Source organism: Biomphalaria glabrata, chromosome 14 (genome assembly GCF_947242115.1).
Source record: "Biomphalaria glabrata chromosome 14, xgBioGlab47.1, whole genome shotgun sequence".
NCBI lineage: Eukaryota > Metazoa > Mollusca > Gastropoda > Planorbidae > Biomphalaria > Biomphalaria glabrata.
The window spans coordinates 1,639,260-1,660,907 of NC_074724.1; the positions used below are offsets into that span (position 1 = coordinate 1,639,260).

The 21,648-nt window shown below is 32.5% G+C and overlaps 2 protein-coding genes across 2 annotated transcripts in view; one reads left to right on the plus strand and one right to left on the minus strand.

Moving 5' to 3' along the window:
• Nucleotides 1-21,648, plus strand: part of LOC106075685 (uncharacterized) — a 151,581-nt gene that overhangs the window by 95,880 nt on the left and 34,053 nt on the right. The gene's annotated exons all lie outside the window — the stretch shown is intronic.
• LOC129922819 (uncharacterized) lies at nucleotides 1,679-20,428 on the minus strand. Its single transcript, XM_056010365.1, has 9 exons — nucleotides 20,133-20,428; nucleotides 17,151-17,261; nucleotides 13,693-13,877; nucleotides 12,864-13,074; nucleotides 11,740-12,036; nucleotides 9,829-9,946; nucleotides 8,926-8,956; nucleotides 5,813-5,849; nucleotides 1,679-3,059 (listed from the first exon to the last, which is right to left on the minus strand). Exons 2-9 carry the CDS (start codon nucleotides 17,206-17,208, stop codon nucleotides 2,431-2,433), a joined length of 1,566 nt encoding a protein of 521 aa, XP_055866340.1. The 5' UTR covers nucleotides 17,209-17,261; nucleotides 20,133-20,428; the 3' UTR covers nucleotides 1,679-2,430.

Genomic DNA, 21,648 nt, shown 5'->3' on the forward strand with positions numbered 1-21,648 from the left:
ATCAATATAAAATAATCAAACAAGACACGTTAGTAATATATCTTTACATTTATTGAAATCATAAAACACATAAGTCTTTAAAAAATGTGATTGATAAAGTACATATTCTTTGTGTTCTTGCACATTTAGCATAACTCTATATCAGAGGACAGTTACGTCTTATTAAGTGATGAAACTCTTCAGCGATTCACCAAAACAACAAAATCATTGTTTTAAATAATAGAATCTTAATAAACACTCTAACACTATATTGTTTAGTTTCTCCATTTTGATTAGCCTCTCCCTTCAACACGCATGCGCACCATTCCACATTTACACTACGATGTGCACGTAACAGGGACATGGTGGATTCATCTTAATATGATGTTTGGAAACAGAACAGCTTGAGGTAGTATGAAGTATGAATTAATATTGAGTTGTTTTAACTCTTTATCTCCTAAATGACGATACAAACGTTGATTCCACCAGAATGTGGTAAATAATTACAGAGAGAAAGAGTTTAAAAAAAATGCATCAAATTTTCATTAAATTTAATTATAATTATTAAAATCATAAAGGTAGTTATACATCTAGACTTAGTTTCTTTGGAATTCAAAAACACCACTTTGAATAAACTAACATAAAATTAAAACACAAATGTATCACGACTACATTTAGAAATGGCGACTATTTGTTAGCTTGAATCTACAACTTAGATACAACTAAAACGGTTACAGGTTATTCTAAAATACATAGAAATCTTGATTTATTCAATGCACTTCCATCCAATTAGGTATATATAAATGTATATATAAATGTAATATAAAGTATTACATTTCAATACTATTTTATCAAAATCGTTATTAAAAGAATTCCTAAATCGGAACTAATCCACAAATCAATGGGAATAACTACTTCCTTAATGTTGTTGATCACTTTACCTACCTGGGAAGCACTGTATCAAACAATGCACCAGAGTCGACAAATATAAACAAACCGCCTCGCTAAGGCCATCACCGATTTTGGTCGCCTCAAACTAACAGTCTGATAAATAATTTTCTTCAATATTTATTAAGCTTTAAATCTCACCAAACTTTTGTATGAATCTGAGACCTTGGTGCTGTATAGAAGGCATGTAAAACTACTCGAACGCTTTCGTCAAAGGTACCTTTATTACAAAATGACATTGCAAGTAACCTTGTTGTGGCAGAGGCCGGATTGGACATTATGGAAGCACTAATTGCAATTCAAGAAAAGCGCTGGGTTGGACACTTATTCATTATGAGGGACAACTGCAATCTTTTTTGGCGAGCTTAGAAAGGACATCTTAACGCTAGAAAGATCATAGACGCCTTTAAGCCCTCACTGGCATAGAGGAAAGTAACTGGCAGAATTTGGCCTCTGAAAGAGACTATTGGAGATCTCTCACAATGAATACAAATTTAGACCCAAAGAAAAAGCCTTTGTTGAAGACATATGCTAAGACGGAATGAAAACTTAAATAAACCCACGGCGAAATACGGCTTTGGCACAATTGGGTTTGCATAGTAATGTAAAGCACTGCACTCATCGCTAATTTTCAAAATGAAAGACAATGTCATATTATTATTCTACATACATATATTTATCTATAAATAAACTTCATGAGTCTTTTCTAATTGATTTGTTCCCCGATTTATCACAAAAAAGGTAAATACTCTTTAAAAAAAAAATGACTTCATCTGTCAAAATCAAAAGTAATACAATTCAAAGGTGAGCAATTCATTATCATGACCAGCTAATAGTTAAATCAAAAAGGTTAGCCTAATTGGAGGTTATTTTTTATTTTAAAAAACATTATTTCAACGCACTTCATCTGTACTAACATGTTACTTATCTGATTTTTTATTTCTAGCATCACCTGGAAACGTTGCATAATTATTAATTGTCCCTAATAAAATGAGAAAAGAAATTAACAAATTAATGTATTCATTAGTGATATATAACATTATTTGTTTGATATAGAAAAAGGAAATACATCGTACATTATTTAGACACATTGCTTTAAATGTACAGCTTTTTAATTTATATTACCTTGTTTTATTATCTTTTTTTTTTTTGTTATTTTTCCCGTAATTGCAAATACCCCTGATTCTTGTACTTCGATGCGTTCGATTAGTTTATATAAAAATATGTGTTATTTTGTTAAAATAACTTTGTTTATTTTTCTTTTGTTCTTTTAATGGAACGACCCTGATTATAACGTATATTGTATACATATTTAAAGCTTTTTAGACTAATAGATACAATTAACTCACGATTTAAATTATTATTCATTATGTTGCTGCAAAAACACAAAATAATATTTCATGTTACCTTTGTTAAAGATAAGAAGTTTTTAGTGTATTAAACGATTGTCCTTAATTAAGTTGTATTGTCGAGAGGATGTCCTAAAACTGAGCTGGGCTTTACCTATTGAATCATCAATAGTTTTTTGTTACTGTTGGATATTTTCGACATTAAATGTAGAAGCTCCGACATTCCAGTAAATTTAGATTTATTATTAAACAGCATAACTCGTTCTTCACATTCCAGAAACAAATCTTTAAAGGTCCCTTCTTGTTCCCGACACCAGGACAAAATGGAGTCATATTTCGGGTCGTCTGTTAGGAAATTATCCCCATGGGTCAGTACGAGTATCACATAGTCCCTTACAACTTCGTTTCCCAGCATCCTTTTAAGAATTTCCAAAACCCTTTCATCTTCTCTTTTATACCTATCACCGTAGCGAAGCACAAACAAAATAGCGTCAAACTCAGTGGGAACACCTTGGCCAGATGCCTGCACACTTTTACAAAAATCTTTTAATTGTTGCGGGTTTTCCATCTCTGGATCAATACTTGGCCCATCAACCACTATCAATTCTGTACTGTCGTGTACAACTGACTGGTTTTCAACATCACAAGGTGAATGTTTTGTCTTGGAACTTGTTGTAAAGACCTTGTGTCCAACTATTGTGTTCCCCGTTGCACTTTTTCCTGTTCGCACTTTACCAATCAGTAGCAGGCAGCGCTTTCTTACAGTGAGCGAGGTTTCTTTTTCTAGTAAAATATTTAAACAATTTATTATAATTTTTCAAATTATACATAGTAGTAAATCAACACATTTTTTAAAACATAAAATTGTGTATATTTTTGATGATTCGGACAAACACATATAGTATACTCTTATTTCTTTCTTAGATATAAATAAAATCTAAAACAAAAAGCTGGTTTACAGGCAATTAAAAACAAGCAAACACTTATGACATGGAAGACCAAAACAAAACAAAAAAAAAATAACTATATTTATAGACGAGTAAAATATGTTTTAAAGCTTTAAGAGACAAGAAAATGTTTCATATAATAGGGAAAAAAAGAGACAGAATTTGAAACACGTAAGTTTTAATGCCCTTTCTAAGAGTGTAAGAAGGAATTGTTGCAAGTTTCAGCAAAATTCCTACCTACTGACAGCGTACGTAAAGATAGACAATTTTAGTTGAAGTAATTAAACGACAAAATATTGTGATAAATGTTAAGATAGTGGAACACAAAATGATTCCTTATCAGCGTTCTTCCTTACGCACGACTGGTTGGAATGAGAAAAATGTGTTAGCTTTTTATTATTATATGTTTGTAATATAGTGTACTTTGCCCACCGACCTCCGTTATTAGTGCTCTTCTTTTTCATTTACAAATCTTTTTAAGGAGTCTTTATCACACAGAGTTTAAAGTTATGCAATTCAGTCCTTATCAAGATAAACTGTCCTACTTTTAAGAAGAAAATATAACCATGACAACTATGTATCTTGATTAGTCAACAATTTGTGTGTGCATTTTTGCCCGCTATTTGTGTAATTCTGTTTCTGTATCTTCTTTGTTAATTACTATGGCACTGAATAGATCCACATGGAGTGCGAGCATAAACAAGGGGTCTCTGACTGCAGATGGCATATACAACAGATTTTGAAAAGAGGGTGAAAATGAAACAGCGCCTGGTGATTAAAGATGCCCAACCTGCGACCATAGCTATGTATCAAGGATTTTATTCACTTAAGTTACACAATAATTTGCTTCTTGAAATGGACCACATACAGAGAAATGTAAAATGCCACAGACAATGCATGCTTTTGTCTGTTATTCCTTCCCAGGCGACTTGTACAGTGTTTTTTTTTTTGTTAACAGTGTTATAGAAATTATTTTTAATTCATAATTATTAGAAATTTACTATAACAACTGTACCTTAAATAAGAAAAGAATAACATGCATTATTGTTCTTAAAAATTTGAAACTCCCGTTAACTAAAATAATCAACTAGTAACTCTCACGTAAAAGTTATATATTTACAGTATATGTTAATTCAGTATTAAAAATTCTCCCGTGGAAGATAAAATACGAAAATGTTAGCTTAGACTTAACTTGCGCTAGATCAATCTAACCATTTTCATGTTCTAAAAGGCAGTCATTGAATTTACCAATAAGATTTTTTCGACAAAAAAAAAGTTTGTTTAAGGCCAATATTTAAATGTTTAAAAATACAATTTTACGTTTTAAGAAGTGATTGGCACTTTCATTTCAGTTTTGTATATGTTTATGTTAGTTCCATACAGATCTAGATCTAGATTTTATTTATCTCTAAGTAGATGGAATCTATAATGTTTTTACAAGTAACACTATTCATCTGTAGAGAAAATTTATGTGAGGATTTCAGCTTCAGTAGCCCTATCGTGTTCAGGTGCTGCGTGGATATTTTAGAAAAAAAAAATTACAAAATCTACTATTCAATAAAAAACAATTTCACAATAACAGTTTATGTGAAAACACAGACGCAAAATCGGCTCCCAAAGTGGTTTTTATTAGGCAGGTAAAAAGGCAGATTTGAATATTTTCAAAATATAAAAAACTATAAGCTTCAAACTATCAACAAGTACAACCCTATCTCCGTCGATACAAAGTGAAAGAACGTGCTTGCGTCGAAAGTGTTGCCGATACTGTTGTGTTGTTAGTTTGTTTATCGACTTGATACAACAGGATACGGAGATTTAATAAATGTTATTATTATTACATTGTTAATATTCATGTGTATTTAATGAACTGATAGTTACAAAGATATAGTTAAATGTGAAGCTGGCCTAATTGATGTTATTGAATGATTATCTCGTTGATTTAATTGTTTTGTAAAGGGTCAATCTCTTATTTAAAGCATCAAAAAAGAAACTGTTCCCATTAGTTCAATGATATGTGTATTTGTGGTAGTGATACAAATATAATATGAAGAAATACATTATTAATTATTGTTTCGTATTCATATTCTACTTATATTTAAACAAAAGATATTTTAAATAATTTGTTTAAAAAATTAATATTTATTTTAAATGTAAGTAGTTAGTATGGCAGATCTTTTCTAATTAAGTAATTTAAATTGTTTAATTTAAAACATTTTTTAACAAAGAATCTAAAACCGTTAACATAATTATGTTAAAACATGCTTAAAAATTGGTCTCCCTTACTAAATAGTGTCCTATGTATCTAACTTTTAATAGCGAGTAATTGTAAAAAAAAAAAAGAGTTGTATTTTTTTGTAAAAAAAGGTTGCATAGTTGATTTGAACAATTAAATTGTTCGCTTTCAGATAAGAAAAAAGTAGCCATATGCTTTAGAACTTTGAAAAATCTAAAATAACATGATGTTGGATTTTTTATATCTTTTCTAGTTGACGCGATCAAAAAGGGACGGACGGACATACATACAGATTACACAAAACAAACATTCTATTTAGACGTCCTATAAAAGTATCTGAGATAAACTAAACTCACTTTTGTTCAGATGTTCATCCGGTGCATGCAATGGTTTCTATGATTAAAAAAAAATAGATACAAATTTTATATTTAAATTGTTACAAACATATCACATATTATAATATACGATAACGCATATATTACCTAGTCCTAGAGTGGGCGGATAAGCTAGATTAGTGATTCCCAAAGTGGTCTATATAGACCCCTAGGGGTCTACCAAGACTTCCAAGTGGTCTACAAAAGTGAAAAAGTAAATTGGGGGTCTATGAAAAAGGGAAGGGGGTCTTTGATAATGAATATCATTTCAGCATGTCATGACTTTTATTTTGATCTCCTAGTAATGGAGTTACTTTTATACACACATTTATGATTTGTACCTTACTAAATGCTCGAATGAAAAATTGTTGTATTAATTTAATAACTCTATTAACTCTTCCTCTCCTAACTGACAATACCAACGTTGATTCCATCAGAATGTAGTAAGTAATTACGGAGAGAAAGAGTTAAGATAGCGTAATTTTGTCTAGTTATAACTTTAAAAAAAAAAAGAAGTGTAGAGCATACAGCGTTGAGTATTAGAAATTGGTCTTCATTTCTTTCTTATCCACCAAGCGAGTGTTCATGTGCCTTTCTTATGACGCTATGAAACCAATTAAGCTGGAGGATCGTTTAAAACGATGCCACCATGATAAAAAAATATAAAGGTTTGTAAAATTTCGGAACACTCTATTGACATCATCTCGTAAGTCGAGTTATAACAGTAAAAGCTTCTTCTTCTTCTCTGTACTTATATTAATGTTGGAAGGTTTAGTGAAACCAGTACCTGAGATTAACTGCGCAATGGTTTCCAGATCAGGCAGCTCTCCATATAGTTTCTTTTCTATAGTGTTGTTTTGGGACAAGTGTCTTATTTGGGCTTTTTTGTTGAAGAATTCAGATTTTCAGCTTCAGGAGCATGTGTTGTCTCATTCTGTTGTGTCTTGTTCTTTTGTGAAAAATTAGACGTCGGTCGTAAAGGGTTAGTTTATAATAGGCGTCGTCTGTCTTGTAATTTGGATGATAGCATGTCCATTTCTCCTTTTTAAAATTCACTTTTAGTTTAATCATTTGTAACTGTTCTCTCACAATGGCGAGTGTGCCAGCCTTCTCTATTTCTTCTAGTCAATATGTTTTGGTAGCTATTAGAGAACAGTTTTCTTGCTGTTGTTGTTGAGCGTTACATGCACTGTCCTGAGTCATTTCACATTGGAAGATTTTGAAGTTTTGTATTGTTAATGAATTTTGTCTGTTTTTGCATCGATCAGGAAGACCTTTTATTTGGCGTACTTGGGTGATTTGCTGTCGTGATAACTGTTAGTTCCAGTGCTTCTTTTTCTGCTGTGTAGCTGTCAGAGATTCACCATTGGCAATGGACTTGATTTATAACATTTATTAATTAATTTTTCTCCATTGGCCATTCATTGAGTATTACAGCGCCTCCATTTGTGGTTTCTTCTTGAGATAAACTCTGACTCAACGGTTGTTAGGGCAATACATTTGTAGAAGAGATCTCACTAAATTCTTGAGCTCTGTAAGATTGTAGTCAAGGTTTTCTTCCTTCTTTTGCAATTTTTTGCAAACAACATATTTCACCAAATGACCTATTTTTCTATACAACTGGCTGAGTCAACATTGTCTAGTAATAATGTAGTATTTTTTATGGGCATATGTTTGATTTATTATAGATATAAAAGCCACAAAAAAGAACCCTCAAAAACTATGTTCATGGTGAAAACTTTTACAATGAAACTTAAGACAAATTAATATTTAATGTTTGAAAGACTATTTCCTTGAGCAAATCCTTAAGTGAAACATAATCTCAGTTGCATACTTCTAAAAACAAAACGTTTCCAGTGTGTTTGATGATTGTATGTGATACATAGGAACTATTTTTATTTGGTTTAAGTATGAATTTTATTAATAAAAAGATACAACTTAATTAATTTTTTTTTAATTACTGTTTTAATATTCCAGTCATCAATTTAAAATTAGATTAAAAAAATAACATTTTAATTTTCAAAAAAAAAATATAACTGATGTCTACCGAAAACCGGAAAATATAAGAAAGGGGTCTACGAGATAAAAAAGTTTGGGAACCACTGAGCTAGATGAGGAGAGGGGAAAACATTGACGAAGATTGGAGAAGTAATAGAGGATAGTGGAAAATAGTAGAGAGTATGTGAATATGAGAATGTGAATATGAGAGAGTATGTGAATATGAGAGAGTATAGGATTATAAAAGTGTATGGTTGATCGGAAGACAGAGAGAAAAATGTGAAAAAAAAAAGAAAAGAAAGGCCGGGTGGAGAGTAAAGAGCGAGGTTCTAAAAGTGGACGAGAGTGTGGAATTGAATGAAAGCTTCTATCATTTTAGCATCCATAAACAATAAACAATGTTTATTTTGAAATATCATCAACTTTAATAAAGTGAAGCTGACAACTCTAGCGCATCATGGGCATATTAAGCCATGAATATGAAATGGCTAAATGTTTCTGTATCGCTTGTAGGGTAGGTCAAGGCTAGTCGCAAGAATGTGACGTCACATGAACAGATTCATGTGTGACAGTTAAATTAGGTCAAATAAATAAAAAAAAAAACGCGAATTATGGTGTAGGATAAAGATAGCGTGGGAGGAAGGTTAAAGACGTTTTAGGGACCAAGTGATAAAGAAAAGTTTAAGTCTTGATAGTCAATTGTCATTTACAGTCAGTGTCAGTTAGAGTAAAGACTAAGTGAGAGCTAGACGTCGGTAGTTTGAAGTAAATAATTAGATATTTTTATTTGATCATCACTAATATTATAGTATCATGTATCTTAACAGTATTTTAATTTTATCTATATTTATTGTTTCAAGTTTTAAAAGTTTTAAAAGAACTAAACTCAAGAAAATTTTATTTACACTGTGTCATTTATTGCATCGTTAAAGTTTCTGATTTATAATTCAGGCACCCCTGAATGCTCATGTCGGATGAAGTGAGAAAGAGAGCTTTAAATTTTTGGACAAAAAAAAAGGCTTTTTCTTTAGATAATTTGTCTGCTGTTTATAGAATTTTACATCTAAACTGAAAAATTGAAAAGAAAATAAACTTACATGAGCTGTATCACATTCTTTATTTTTCTTTCTGAAAAAGTCATCATTATTGTACAATAAAAAAAATGAATTATCAAAATTAATTATGTTTTAGCTTTTAATGTCTGCATTGCAATAAAAAAAATAATTGCCTGCCATCAATAAAGCTAAATTGATAAGAAAATGAACACTTAGAGCTAAAGTTAATCAAATCAAAAATGAATGAGTGAATGCCTCGATCTCCACGTACACTTAATGTTCACTTTTTCCTAAAGTTGTTGCTACACTACTATTAGATATGTTTACAACATTTTCTCTCCCCCCCCCCAAACATTTGTTTATGTTAAAGCTACAAAAAAAAAAATACTTTGTTATCATTTTAACTACATTAATATTATTCTGAATCACACGCAACTGAGAACATAAAAGCAATACAAAAAAACAACAACTGAGTTTTGAGGTTGACTTCTAAATTGTTAATAAAAAATTGCAGCACATCCTCTATTTGACACATTAACAAAATATGTCACAAAACACGCAAAATTATTACCACTGCCTAGTAAATGTTTCCAATGGCGTGCGTCTCAAATAACCTTGTATTAATTTTCCAACTCCTGGTTATAACGTGTGGCTCAGATATTGAGTCCTGCGAAACTGTTCTCACTAACAGGAGAATAGGCATAGGGGAGTAATGATCTTCCGGCAAGAGAGGTTGTTTAGCCTTGGCTGTTTAAAAAAATGAAAACTCGGAACTCAAACATCTGCTCCCTTGAAGTTAAACCGAAACATAGGATATACTTTAAAGAGTTCACCCTGAGATACAACCAAAATCAGACGACGAGGCCATATATAGTTATGCCATTCTACAATATATAAGAAAGGGAAAGTGCTTGATTTATTACATAATATTAAAGTGGTGCTTACTTTGAATCTAGTTTTACTAGACAATGGACCGCCACATACGCAATAAGTAGAGCACATATTACGACCAAGCAGATGGTAATTATTGTACTTTTACTCATGAAGGAACGATTTTCAACATCTGAAATGCAATTTTTTTTTGATAAAACGTATCTAATGTTAGCAATAGACAATCAAAATTATATACAAAACAATACTACAGCTTATCTATTCAGCAGACATTACTTTAAAAAAGATGATTACGTCCTACCCGTCATGCAATCAGGTGCCTCCCAACCCGCCAACATGACATGGTTTTGGCCAATTCCTTTCTCCTCACCTACTACACACAAACACGAACACATATATAAGCACGCTACATTCATGACAAATGGACAGACTTCATCCGTGTCTCATTAACACACTTCAGCCCTTGACATATTGTCCTTGACACGTTAACACATTCTTCCTTGACGCATTATATATATATATAGTTCGTCCATCGTGGTTCGATGATGACCACATTTGTCAAGGGGGGGGGGGGTGCTGATGGCTTTGCAATGAGGTTTCGTACCTCCTCATGTGGCTGGTGAGACCTTTGTGAACCCAAAATGTTCGACTGGGCAGGTTATTCCAGCTGGAGCTAGTGTCATTGGTTTTGGTTGTTTTTTTTTCTCTGACTCATGCACACATTCGTGTCCCTGACACATAACCCATTTTGTCCCTGACACATAACCCATTTTGTCCCTGAAACTTTATCACATTATGCCAGATGTAGACACTGCATTTCTGGCACATTAAAACCTTGTAGTTAAGCTCTGACTGAACATCGAGACACTGTTTATCATTCGTCATACAAAGCAGTTTATTTTAATATATTTTCTTTATTACTTTTCCTATAATGTCTACACCGGTCTCCAATTAGAAATATAGTTATTTCTAAGGTAGTCCTGCCAGCGTAAGCTCATTATGGAGCGAAGGAAGCGATCGAGGAGCATTAAATGCATTCGATAGAACACACACCAGGTGTCAGAGCCTTACAAAAAAGTCGACGATCTTTTTTTTTGACCAGCTTAAAAGGGGCGGGGGGAGCGTAATTTATACCCCGTAAGTGCTATAAAGATAAACTCAAGCGCCATTTCACTCTCACTGGCTAGAGAAAAGTATCTGGCTTCTGATAGAGACATTCGAAGAGCTCTTACAAAGGCTGCGGCACACACTTTTGAAACTCAAAGAAAATCCTTTAGTGAAGACAGGCTAAGCATTTCAATCCCAGTCCTAGCAATGGAATTGAGATGCTACAGAAAGATCCTATCACATATTAAGACCGCATCACAAACAAAAAGATTAGAGACACGATTATTAAAGCTATTGGACTCCACTGTGACCTGCTATAAAATAAAACGCAAACTTAACTCTATGGTCATATTACAAGGTTTTCAGTGCTCGCAAAGACCTTCCTATAGGTTAATGTATCAGGAAAAAAAAGAAGAGGCAGACAGATAAAGCGATGTTAAAACAAAAGAAAGAAATGGGCTGGACTGTCACTGAAAGAGGTTCTGTCCAAGGCAAAAGACAGAGAGGAATGAAGAATGTTGGTCGATAGACCTTGTGTCGACAGATTAAGGTTAACAGATTAAGGTTAACAGATTAAGGTTAACCTTTGCTTTCACCTATACCAAGTCTGTTAAGTCGCTAAAGACGAAAAAAGAACTTAAATAAGCCACCTTTGGCTATGTTTTCGTCTGAACGAATAGTTGAAAAATATATAGGTCGCAACTGGGGCTGCGTAGCCATAGAAAATACTGCATTTCTCATTTATCTTCGGACTCGAAGACGAGCCTTAGGGTTATTATAAATTTTTAATGTTCTAAAAAATATTTAAATAAACAAGTGTACAATTACAAAAGAATATATTGATTATTTATTACGCACCTTTATGCAATTTACACGTAAAATTGGTTTGATTACCAAGACAACATTGAAAACTTAAATGTAGAATGTGCTCCGTTTTGTAGTTTAAATGTGTTACGTTGATTACTGTCGTCACATCATTTGTTATGTTCTTGACTTTGTTACCATCACCAACTTGCAATATGCACGTTATATTTGAAGGAGATGTGATATTGAAGAGAATTGCAATGGTACTTGCGTCAATCTCCTGGTAACAATCTAATACGTTGACATATTTATCATTGATCCACACATTGTATGTGATATTATCCAGTTCATCTAAAAGAAAAATGCATTACAATATTTTTAAATGTAAATTTTTATTCCTAGATAATAAAAAAAAAGAATACATCCTCTATCGAGATATTTAGTAGTCTGAAATACAAATGGATGGTCAATTGATCTGTTACATAAAAGTCTAATAAACTGAAACAAAAATTACAAATAGTAGTAATACCTCATTTTGAATGAATATTTAAAAAGACACAAAGATAAAAAACACATTTTTATTTAAAACAGGTTGGACTTTCGGGGAAGGGCCATAATGCGAGATTTCAAAAATATGAATGTAAAAAAACACCACGTTTATGTATGTATGAATATGTATATATCTATATATGCATATTTATTTATTTATTTATTGTGAAGTTATAATGATGCTTAAAATCCATGGGTTATCCGGCCCTTTCTAAATATAAATTATACCACCCAACCCGGTCTATTAAAACTTAAAGGATCTCCGATCTATCGAGCAGATGATGTTTATTGATTTATGTTTTGTTAGGTACAACAAATATTTGTTTAAAGTATCAACTTGATCGGAGAATGCTTGACAGAGAAATAGTGTTACCAATTATCTAAGAGGACCAAATTCAACAAATTCTGCGAATACTGAAGGATTAGTTTCCCTTGTCGGTATATACAAAAATAATTACGAGGTATTAATTGACTAATTTTTTTACTAATCCTTGCCCCGACTATGCCAATGAATAATATAACATTATCCGAGAATGGGTGTGGAAGAAATAACGTGAACACACATTTTACCAGACAGACAGACAGACAGACAGAGCAAGTTGAAATAAGCAATTTAAAAATCTTCTTACTTGAATTATAAATTGTTGGTAATTGTGTACTATTGCTGAGAAGTTTACCAGCCTCGAAGAAAATCGCCCAGGCTCTAATGAATGCATTGCTGTGTTCAGGAAGCAGAGTTATGTTAAACACCAAATCCATCTTCCACCGAACAGAAGTGTGTTGAACATAAATCTCTGCACCGGAGTCATTAAAATGTTTTTCATCCAAACTTATATGCCTCTGATTAAAAAACAAGAACAGCATAAAAACTTTTTTTTTAAAGTCACTACCTACTGTATACAGCTAAGAGCAAATGTTTGTCTTTTAATAACTAATAAATGTTACATTTTAAGCAAAAGCATTTTTATCCCGCCCCATTCTCTACACCCCCCTGTCTCCAGAAAATATAAATCTTTAAAAAAAAAAAAAAAAAAAAACCTGCATAAATATTTTTAAAATATGCAGGAAAATTACTTCCTTATGTACGATAACTTCCGTTTTTTTTTCAGTTTTTTTTTCTACTATTAGTAAAGAATAGTTCTAAAAATGTATTTTTAGGAAACAAAAACGAAAAAAAAGACAAAAAAAAAACTATTAGCATATTTACTCTTAAAATTTTTCACTTTCAGAAAAGAAAAAAAGTAGCAGTCTCATCAGAACTTAGAAAGGTTTAAAATATCATGATGTCGGATTTTAAATATCTTTTCTAGTTTCTGTGATCTGAACGGGACGGACAACAGACAGACCATACACAACTTATATAGGTCATTCCCCTTTTGGTGGCCACAAAAACACACAAAAAAAATTAAAAATTAAATACTTGGTTGAGCTGTAAAGAAAAATGTTTTTTTTTCTCACCTCTAGTATAGATCGTTGAGATGAATGGTCCTTAAATATTTCAATTCCAACAGCTTTTAGGGGTGCATCCCTATCAAAATTAACTTCACCTTTTACTATATATCTTGGTGAATTAAAACCATAGCATATTGAGAGATTAGTCATATGGTTATCATATAGTATGATGCCTCTATCAGTTGACACACCTGAAATCATTAGATGTGTTGCTTAAAATGAAATCCTTAATCGTTTACTAAAGAAATGTACTGGCGATCTAATACATAAAGTATAATGTAAGATGTACGCATTAATCTTTTATGTACGTGTGTTGCGCCAGCAGGCAGCAGTCTTGTTTTTTTGTCTTTCGTTTTGGAGGATTTTTGTGTTGCTATTTTCTAAAGCTAAGTGATCTTTCTTATACCACATTACATTGGTGTAGATCTCAGAACAACGCCGCACAAAACATTCCTTAGAAAAACAAGACGAGATTCTGCTACTACGCTCGCGCGCAGGCTCCATTGGCGTCCCGTGAAAGCGAGAATCGACTTCAAGGTGGCCACACTTTGTCATCAGTGTTTATATAACAATAAGATGCCCCTGTACCTTAGCGAACGGATTACTCCATATGTCCCCCAGAGAGCACTGCGCTCAATGGACTCAACGCTTTTAGTGGTGCCACGTTTCTCCGTCAAAAGCTACGGTCTGTGGGCTTTTTCAGTGCACGGACCAAAGGTTTGGAACTCACTCCCCATTGATCTCAGACAGACAACATGCTGCACCACTTTTAAGAAGAACATTTAAAACTTGTTTAGATTAGTTTGTCATTATAGCTGCTGTGTTTGTGTTTGTAATGTTATTACAGCGCCTTGAGCCTACATTTTGTTTGTTAACAGCGCTTTATAAATAAAACTATTATTATTAAATTATTATTATTATCTATGTATAACAGAATAAAAATCACAAACGCTTGACCAATCTTGATCAAATTTGGCACGAATGTTCTTTAGATTACGGCGGAGACAGTAGTGTGTGTTAAATGTCTTTCCCACAACAAGAAGGCCTTAAAAAATTAATTTAAATTTTGAACAAATCGGCAAACTTTTTTCACAGTATTTTATAGCTATGTAAAGGAACGGCGCTACATCAATGATACACATAGGCCTACTAAGACCTGCGGATCATCATCCGGCTAGTTCTCTCTCTCTCTCTCTCTCTCTCTCTCTCTCGCATTACATACCGGTTACTTCCGTTAATTCCCACACTATATACAGTTTATTTTGCAATGCCAAAGAATTAGTTCGCATTTTAAAGGACCAACTCACATACTTTTTGAGCCCGTAAAATGTAGTATCTGCTACGTTGGATTAGAACGGCCCCCTTTCACTCTCCTTCCCTCTCTCTCCCCTCTTCACTTTCTTTGGATCCTTCTCCTTTTTTAAAACCTATGATTGCATTTTAGCAATCCGTTCTACTACGCCTTCCATAACTGACCAAACCTTTGCCCGTGAATTTTAGTATTACTGGTCGACCCGCGGCATAGAAGAATCCGCTATTTAGTGGCGATTTAACACTTCTTGAAAGACAGTTGTCCAAATGGGTTGGGTTGGGCAGATTACTTGCTACCCCCCCCCCCTTTTTTTTCTGAGCCTCGATCTCTGTCGCCGCGAAAGTTACGTTGGGTAACTTTAGCCCGACTTGCAGATATAAAAGAGTTATCTTTCCATGACTATTTCATCGAGGGTTAGAGAGTCGACGTTTGTGCGTGGTGTTCCGCATGGTTGGGAGACGAAAACAAAATTGGATACATATATTTCTCTCCCTTTAACCCGCCCTTCCATCCCTTAACACCAAAGTAGTCTTAAATACAATCTGTGACGCTTCTTTTGATTCTCAATTCGATATAGAAATATTAAATATACTTTATATTGACTTTTGGCTCAAACATCCACCCTCACCCATTTTCGTTGTTGTTCTTAAAACCCGCGCACTCTTCCCCAGAGTTTTGACCCTTGAGTTATTATTTAAGCCTCTGTCCTTCTGTACAAGGGACACAACTCTTTCGCAAATTATTTCACTCTTTACATGTCATCGTAAGGAAATTTGTCTTACAATTCGTGCATTACACCAAACAAAAAACATTATAACTATAAGAAACCAAAGTGTACATTCACACCAGACTCACTCATAATTTACTTGTAACTATCCAATATAAACCTTTCACATGTCAATTTTTAGAGAGTGTGATGTAAATGTATATTTGTGTTTTCTACTGTAATAATTGTTTGTTAAAATTAATAATAATAATAGAAATAATAATAATAATAATAATAATAACAGTAATAACAATCGTTATTGTCCGTAATGAAATTTATCTTTCAATGTGTGCTTTACACCAACCAAAAAATTATAACTATAAAAAAACAAAATATACATTCACACCAGACTCATAATTCACATGTGAAAAGTTTATATCAGATTGTTTCTATGTAATGATTTGATTGAGTGTCTGTATCTGTTTGCTATCGGTGTCTTGTATCTTTTTTATGATGGTAAAATCACAAAAATCCTGACCCAAAAGGTGATTTTGTATTTCTAAAATCTTTTTAGCTTTTATGGGTGTTTGTATCTAACAGCTGCCCAAATGGGGTTTGTTTTTGCCAATAAGTTACCAGCAGCATTTAGGATTCTATAAAGTTTATTTCCTTATGCATAATAAAGATTTTTATTATTATTATTATTATGTTAGAAACGAACGACTTTCATTCTCTGCTTCCGCCAGAGTCAAGTTTCGTCAAAGAGAAACAAAATTTATTGTAGTCCCTTTATCAGGTTCTACTGAGGAATTTTCTGTTGATGGCCTTGAAGATATCTGCGAGGTCAGTTGTTATTATCCTCTTGGTAAATATAACAATTTATTATACTGTTATTTAGGATAAAATTTATAAACGCTCAATCTCCAAGCCTAAGTTCTCATATTTTCTTTGTTTTTGTCCATTTCAGTTTTTCTTAAATTATGAGACAGTGGTAGGGCGATGTCAATAATGGTCACATGTATATTATTATTCTATTATTGCTATTTTTGTTATTATTATTATGTTAGAAATGAACGAGTAGTCATTCTCTGGCGCTGCCAGGGTCGAGTTTCGCTAAAGAGAAACAAAATTCATCGTAGTCCCTTTAACAGTTTCCACTGAGGAATTTTCTGGTGATGTGGCAGGTCTGCAGCAGTACCGCCCTCTGACAGGCAACGAAGATGTTCCTAGGAATGTTAAGGGCCTTGAAGGTGTCTGTGAGGTCAGTTGTTATTATCCCCTCGGTTGATATAACAATGGGGTTATTATTATTATTATTATTATTATTATATCTATGAAAATCTCTAATAAAGGATAATTTTGCCTACCCATAATGCTAACACAGCTTTATGTATTTGTGTTATTGTTTTAAGGTTATAGTTACAAATATAAGAATTGTGTTCTTACCATCATTACAGCAACCGAATATTATGCAGCTGAATGAAAGTAATATACACCGGTCCATCCTTGTTGAACGGGGCCAGATACCTCTTTTAGTTTAGATTTGGAAAGTATACTCTGAAAGTAAAATATTTATTAAAATGGTCACAATATTTGCAGAAGACGCATACTTCTATCTATCTATCTATCTATCTATCTATCTATCTATCTATCTATCTATCTATCTATCTATCTATCTATCTATCTATCTATCTATCTATCTATCTATCTATCTATCTATCTATCTATCTATCTATCTATCTATCTATCTATCTATCTATCTATCTATCTATCTATCTATCTATCTATCTATCTATCTATCTATCTATCTATCTATCTATCTATCTATCTATCTATCTATCTATCTATCTATCTATCTATCTATCTATCTATCTATCTATCTATCTATCTATCTATCTATCTATCTATCTATCTATCTATCTATCTATCTATCTATCTATCTATCTATCTATCTATCTATCTATCTATCTATCTATCTATCTATCTATCTATCTATCTATCTATCTATCTATCTATCTATCTATCTATCTATCTATCTATCTATCTATCTATCTATCTATCTATCTATCTATCTATCTATCTATCTATCTATCTATCTATCTATCTATCTATCTATCTATCTATCTATCTATCTATCTATCTATCTATCTATCTATCTATCTATCTATCTATCTATCTATCTATCTATCTATCTATCTATCTATCTATCTATCTATCTATCTATCTATCTATCTATCTATCTATCTATCTATCTATCTATCTATCTATCTATCTATCTATCTATCTATCTATCTATCTATCTATCTATCTATCTATCTATCTATCTATCTATCTATCTATCTATCTATCTATCTATCTATCTATCTATCTATCTATCTATCTATCTATCTATCTATCTATCTATCTATCTATCTATCTATCTATCTATCTATCTATCTATCTATCTATCTATCTATCTATCTATCTATCTATCTATCTATCTATCTATCTATCTATCTATCTATCTATCTATCTATCTATCTATCTATCTATCTATCTATCTATCTATATGTCTATCTATCTACTTATTACTTACAACTCACGCTGTCTGGTAAAAGGTTCTACAAACACCCAATCTCGGATTAATTCAGCTTATACCACCAATTCAATCTAATACAATTTCTTTCCATAGTTCAAGATACCAATCAAAATAACTAATTACCAATATATAATTAACTTATTGATTATTTTTTTGAATTGATTCTCAGGAGAATAAAGTAAGTGTTAACAATTTTCCGAGACAGACAGACAGACAGGGTTGATATAAACATTAAAAAAAAAGATGAGAGAAGAATATAAAAGTTTCATTACGTTAGTTAGCTAGGTTATAGCACTTCCTTCTTACAAAAGCCGACATCTATTTAGCAGTGCATTAATGCATCTGACTGCCTGTCAATTAAGGTAAACTAATGTATACGAGCTGTCCCGCGGCGTAGCATACATTCGGTTCCCGGTCACTTCATCCCCGGTCACTTCATCCCCGGTCACTTCATCCCCGGTCATGTCATACCCGGTCACTTCATCCCCGGTCATTTCATCCCCTGGTCACTTCATCCCCTGGTCACTTCATCCCCCGGTCACTTCATCCCCGGTCATTTCATCCCCTGGTCACTTCATCCCCGGTCACTTCATCCCCCTTCATCTCTATTTGCGCATTACTGTCGATATAGTCACTGAGAGTGTTTTGTAAACAATTAAACGAAATAATAATGTAATAAGTAAAGCAAATGTGTCAATGTAAAAATAGTGTGAATGAAGCTATCAAATCAGAATAGCTAATAGGCTTCAATCCATTTTTAAAAATTAAAACATTTGCTTGTAGGCCTACATATATTTGATTAAAATTTGAGATGAATAGACTTAATTTTGTATGTTGGTGTTGCGCAAGTGTGACCTTTTTTCATGAATGAATATAGGCCTATCTCAACACAGCTACGCAGCTTTATTTAGCGAACAGTGAACGAATGTATTAAAAATGCTTTAGAAAAACAAATTTTAATGTTAATTTGATTAAAATATGAAATGAATGGACAATAATTAGTATGTTTATGTGTTAAAGCATAAAACTATCTTTGCGAAAAGAAGTTTTATCATCTTAGAGTTTAATAAGAGTTTTAGACCTAGGCCTAGGAATAGACTCAGTAGAGAGATGTGTTAATCACTGTTAATGTGTAACCATTTAGTAAAGGATGTTCGCCAGACATTACCCGCGGCCTACGGGTCTTAGTTTGTGTTTACTAATCTAGTGGATTGGATTTAGATATATTAAACTTAGCTAATGATCCTTTCACGTTATTTCTATTTCGCTACGAAAATAAAATTAGTTTGGCGAAAATGGGATTAGCCGAAGCCGATACATTCATATCTATTAAAAACGAAAAGAGCGATAGCTTTGTTAAATGAATGGGATTATAAAGTGAACAATTAAACGAAATAATTTTTAGTACGCGATTCATGAATGAATATAGATCTAGGCCTATCTCAACTCGGCTTCGCAGCTTTCGTAAACGAATGTAGCTTTAGAAAACCAAATTTGAATATTTATTTGATCAAAATATGAAATGAATGGACTTTAATTAATATGTTTATGTGTTGAAGTATAAAACTATCTGTGCGAAGAGAAGTTTTATCATCTTAGAGTTGAATTAGAGTTTTAGATCTAGGGATGGGATTATAAGGTAAACAATTAAACGAATTAATTTTTAGTAATTTTTTTTACCCTTGTCTACCTCAGCATTACTACTATTTACAATAGCAATAGCAATATAAACAAAAATATTAATGGATAATGTATTAGATATCGAATGTAAAGAGATTATATGTCAGAAATGTTTGAGTTAGCGTTTTGAATTATTTTAACGGAACAAAATGTTGAAAAACAAAAACTACCTTTATAGTTCTTGAGACTCTAGATTAAACTTCCCAAGCTTCTCGTAGCAATAATGTACTACATCGACCTTCACCTTACCCTGCCTCCTAGTCAATTTGACCTTTGGGGCAATACACATAATCCACTGACAATCTCTCTCTATTCCTTGTTATCTTTCGCCAGAATTACAAAAGATTTAATTATAAAGTATGTCCTTTTTTTATATACTCTGTCTTGCGGTCGATTCCTTTTACTCTTGTTTCATGCTTGAAGGACTGGGCAAGGTCGGTGAACGACGATGTTCAAAATGTAGAACACTTTCGGATATTCCAATTCTTAAATAGGTGGCGCTGAAAGGGAATAGCCGCTATTAGTTTTGTGTGGTCTGCCCGTCCGACCGACTTGTTTAAATATAAAAAACAACAAATAACTAGAAAAGACGTTCACAACTCTATATCATGATGTTTTAGACCTTTTAAAGTTCTGATGCGACGCTACTTTCTTTTTTCTCTTTTCTGAAACAAAAAAATAAAAAAAAAAATAAAAAAAAAAAATAAGCAAGAAATGTATTTATTAAAATAAACCAATTTTACAATGATTCACTATTAGTACTGGTAGTTAAAAAAAAAAAGAAATAGTCAAAGGACTAACATGTCATATGGATAAATAAATAAATATATACTCAGAATGACACAAAGATAAAGGCACATTCCTCATCCAATATGCTAGGACAAATTTGTACAAATACTCCTTCTTCCCTAGTGCTATTAGAGCATGGAATGGGTTGCCTGAGCTAGCCAGGAAAACCAGTGGCTTGGCAGAACTTAAGTCATTGGTTAATATGCATGACTGAACGTATGACGCGTAGGACGTAATCATCTTCTTTTTTGAAGTAACGTCTATATCATATAAGAAGAAAAGATAAGATTAAGTATTTGTAATCTTATTTGTGTAGTTTACCTTTTTTGTGATACGTTATGTAATACTAGCTACTAACATTGCAAACCATTCGCTTACTATTTTTAAACAGAAAAAAAAATAAATTAGTACTCATATACATCGAATATAATTTAAACAACAACCACAAAGTAGTGTTTCATTAATACACGTAAAGTGCAAACGCCACAGATATCATACACATTCACCTTCTCTGTTTGAACATGTTTTTTTTTCCCCATTTCCCATTTTCGGATCACGTTAAAACTTTCACAATTATTTATTAAACCTGAAAAAGACATGAGTCAATTTAAAAAAAAAACAACAATTATTTCAATAATTATTGGTGAATAATTATTTTGTTTAATATCGAAATCAGGGAGATAAATGCTACTTATTGAGAGAAGTGTATGTATGTATGCATGGGTTTAATCCCCTTATTTCGTTTTGACATTTTTTTTCCAAACAATTATCCAATTAGTTAGTCATTTAGTTCTAAATATCAGGTGACCGAGCCTCGCTCGGATAAATAATTTGTTAAGGAAGGATATATACCCGGAGTCATGTTGAGAATACTTTTGTAATTACGAAAACGAACGA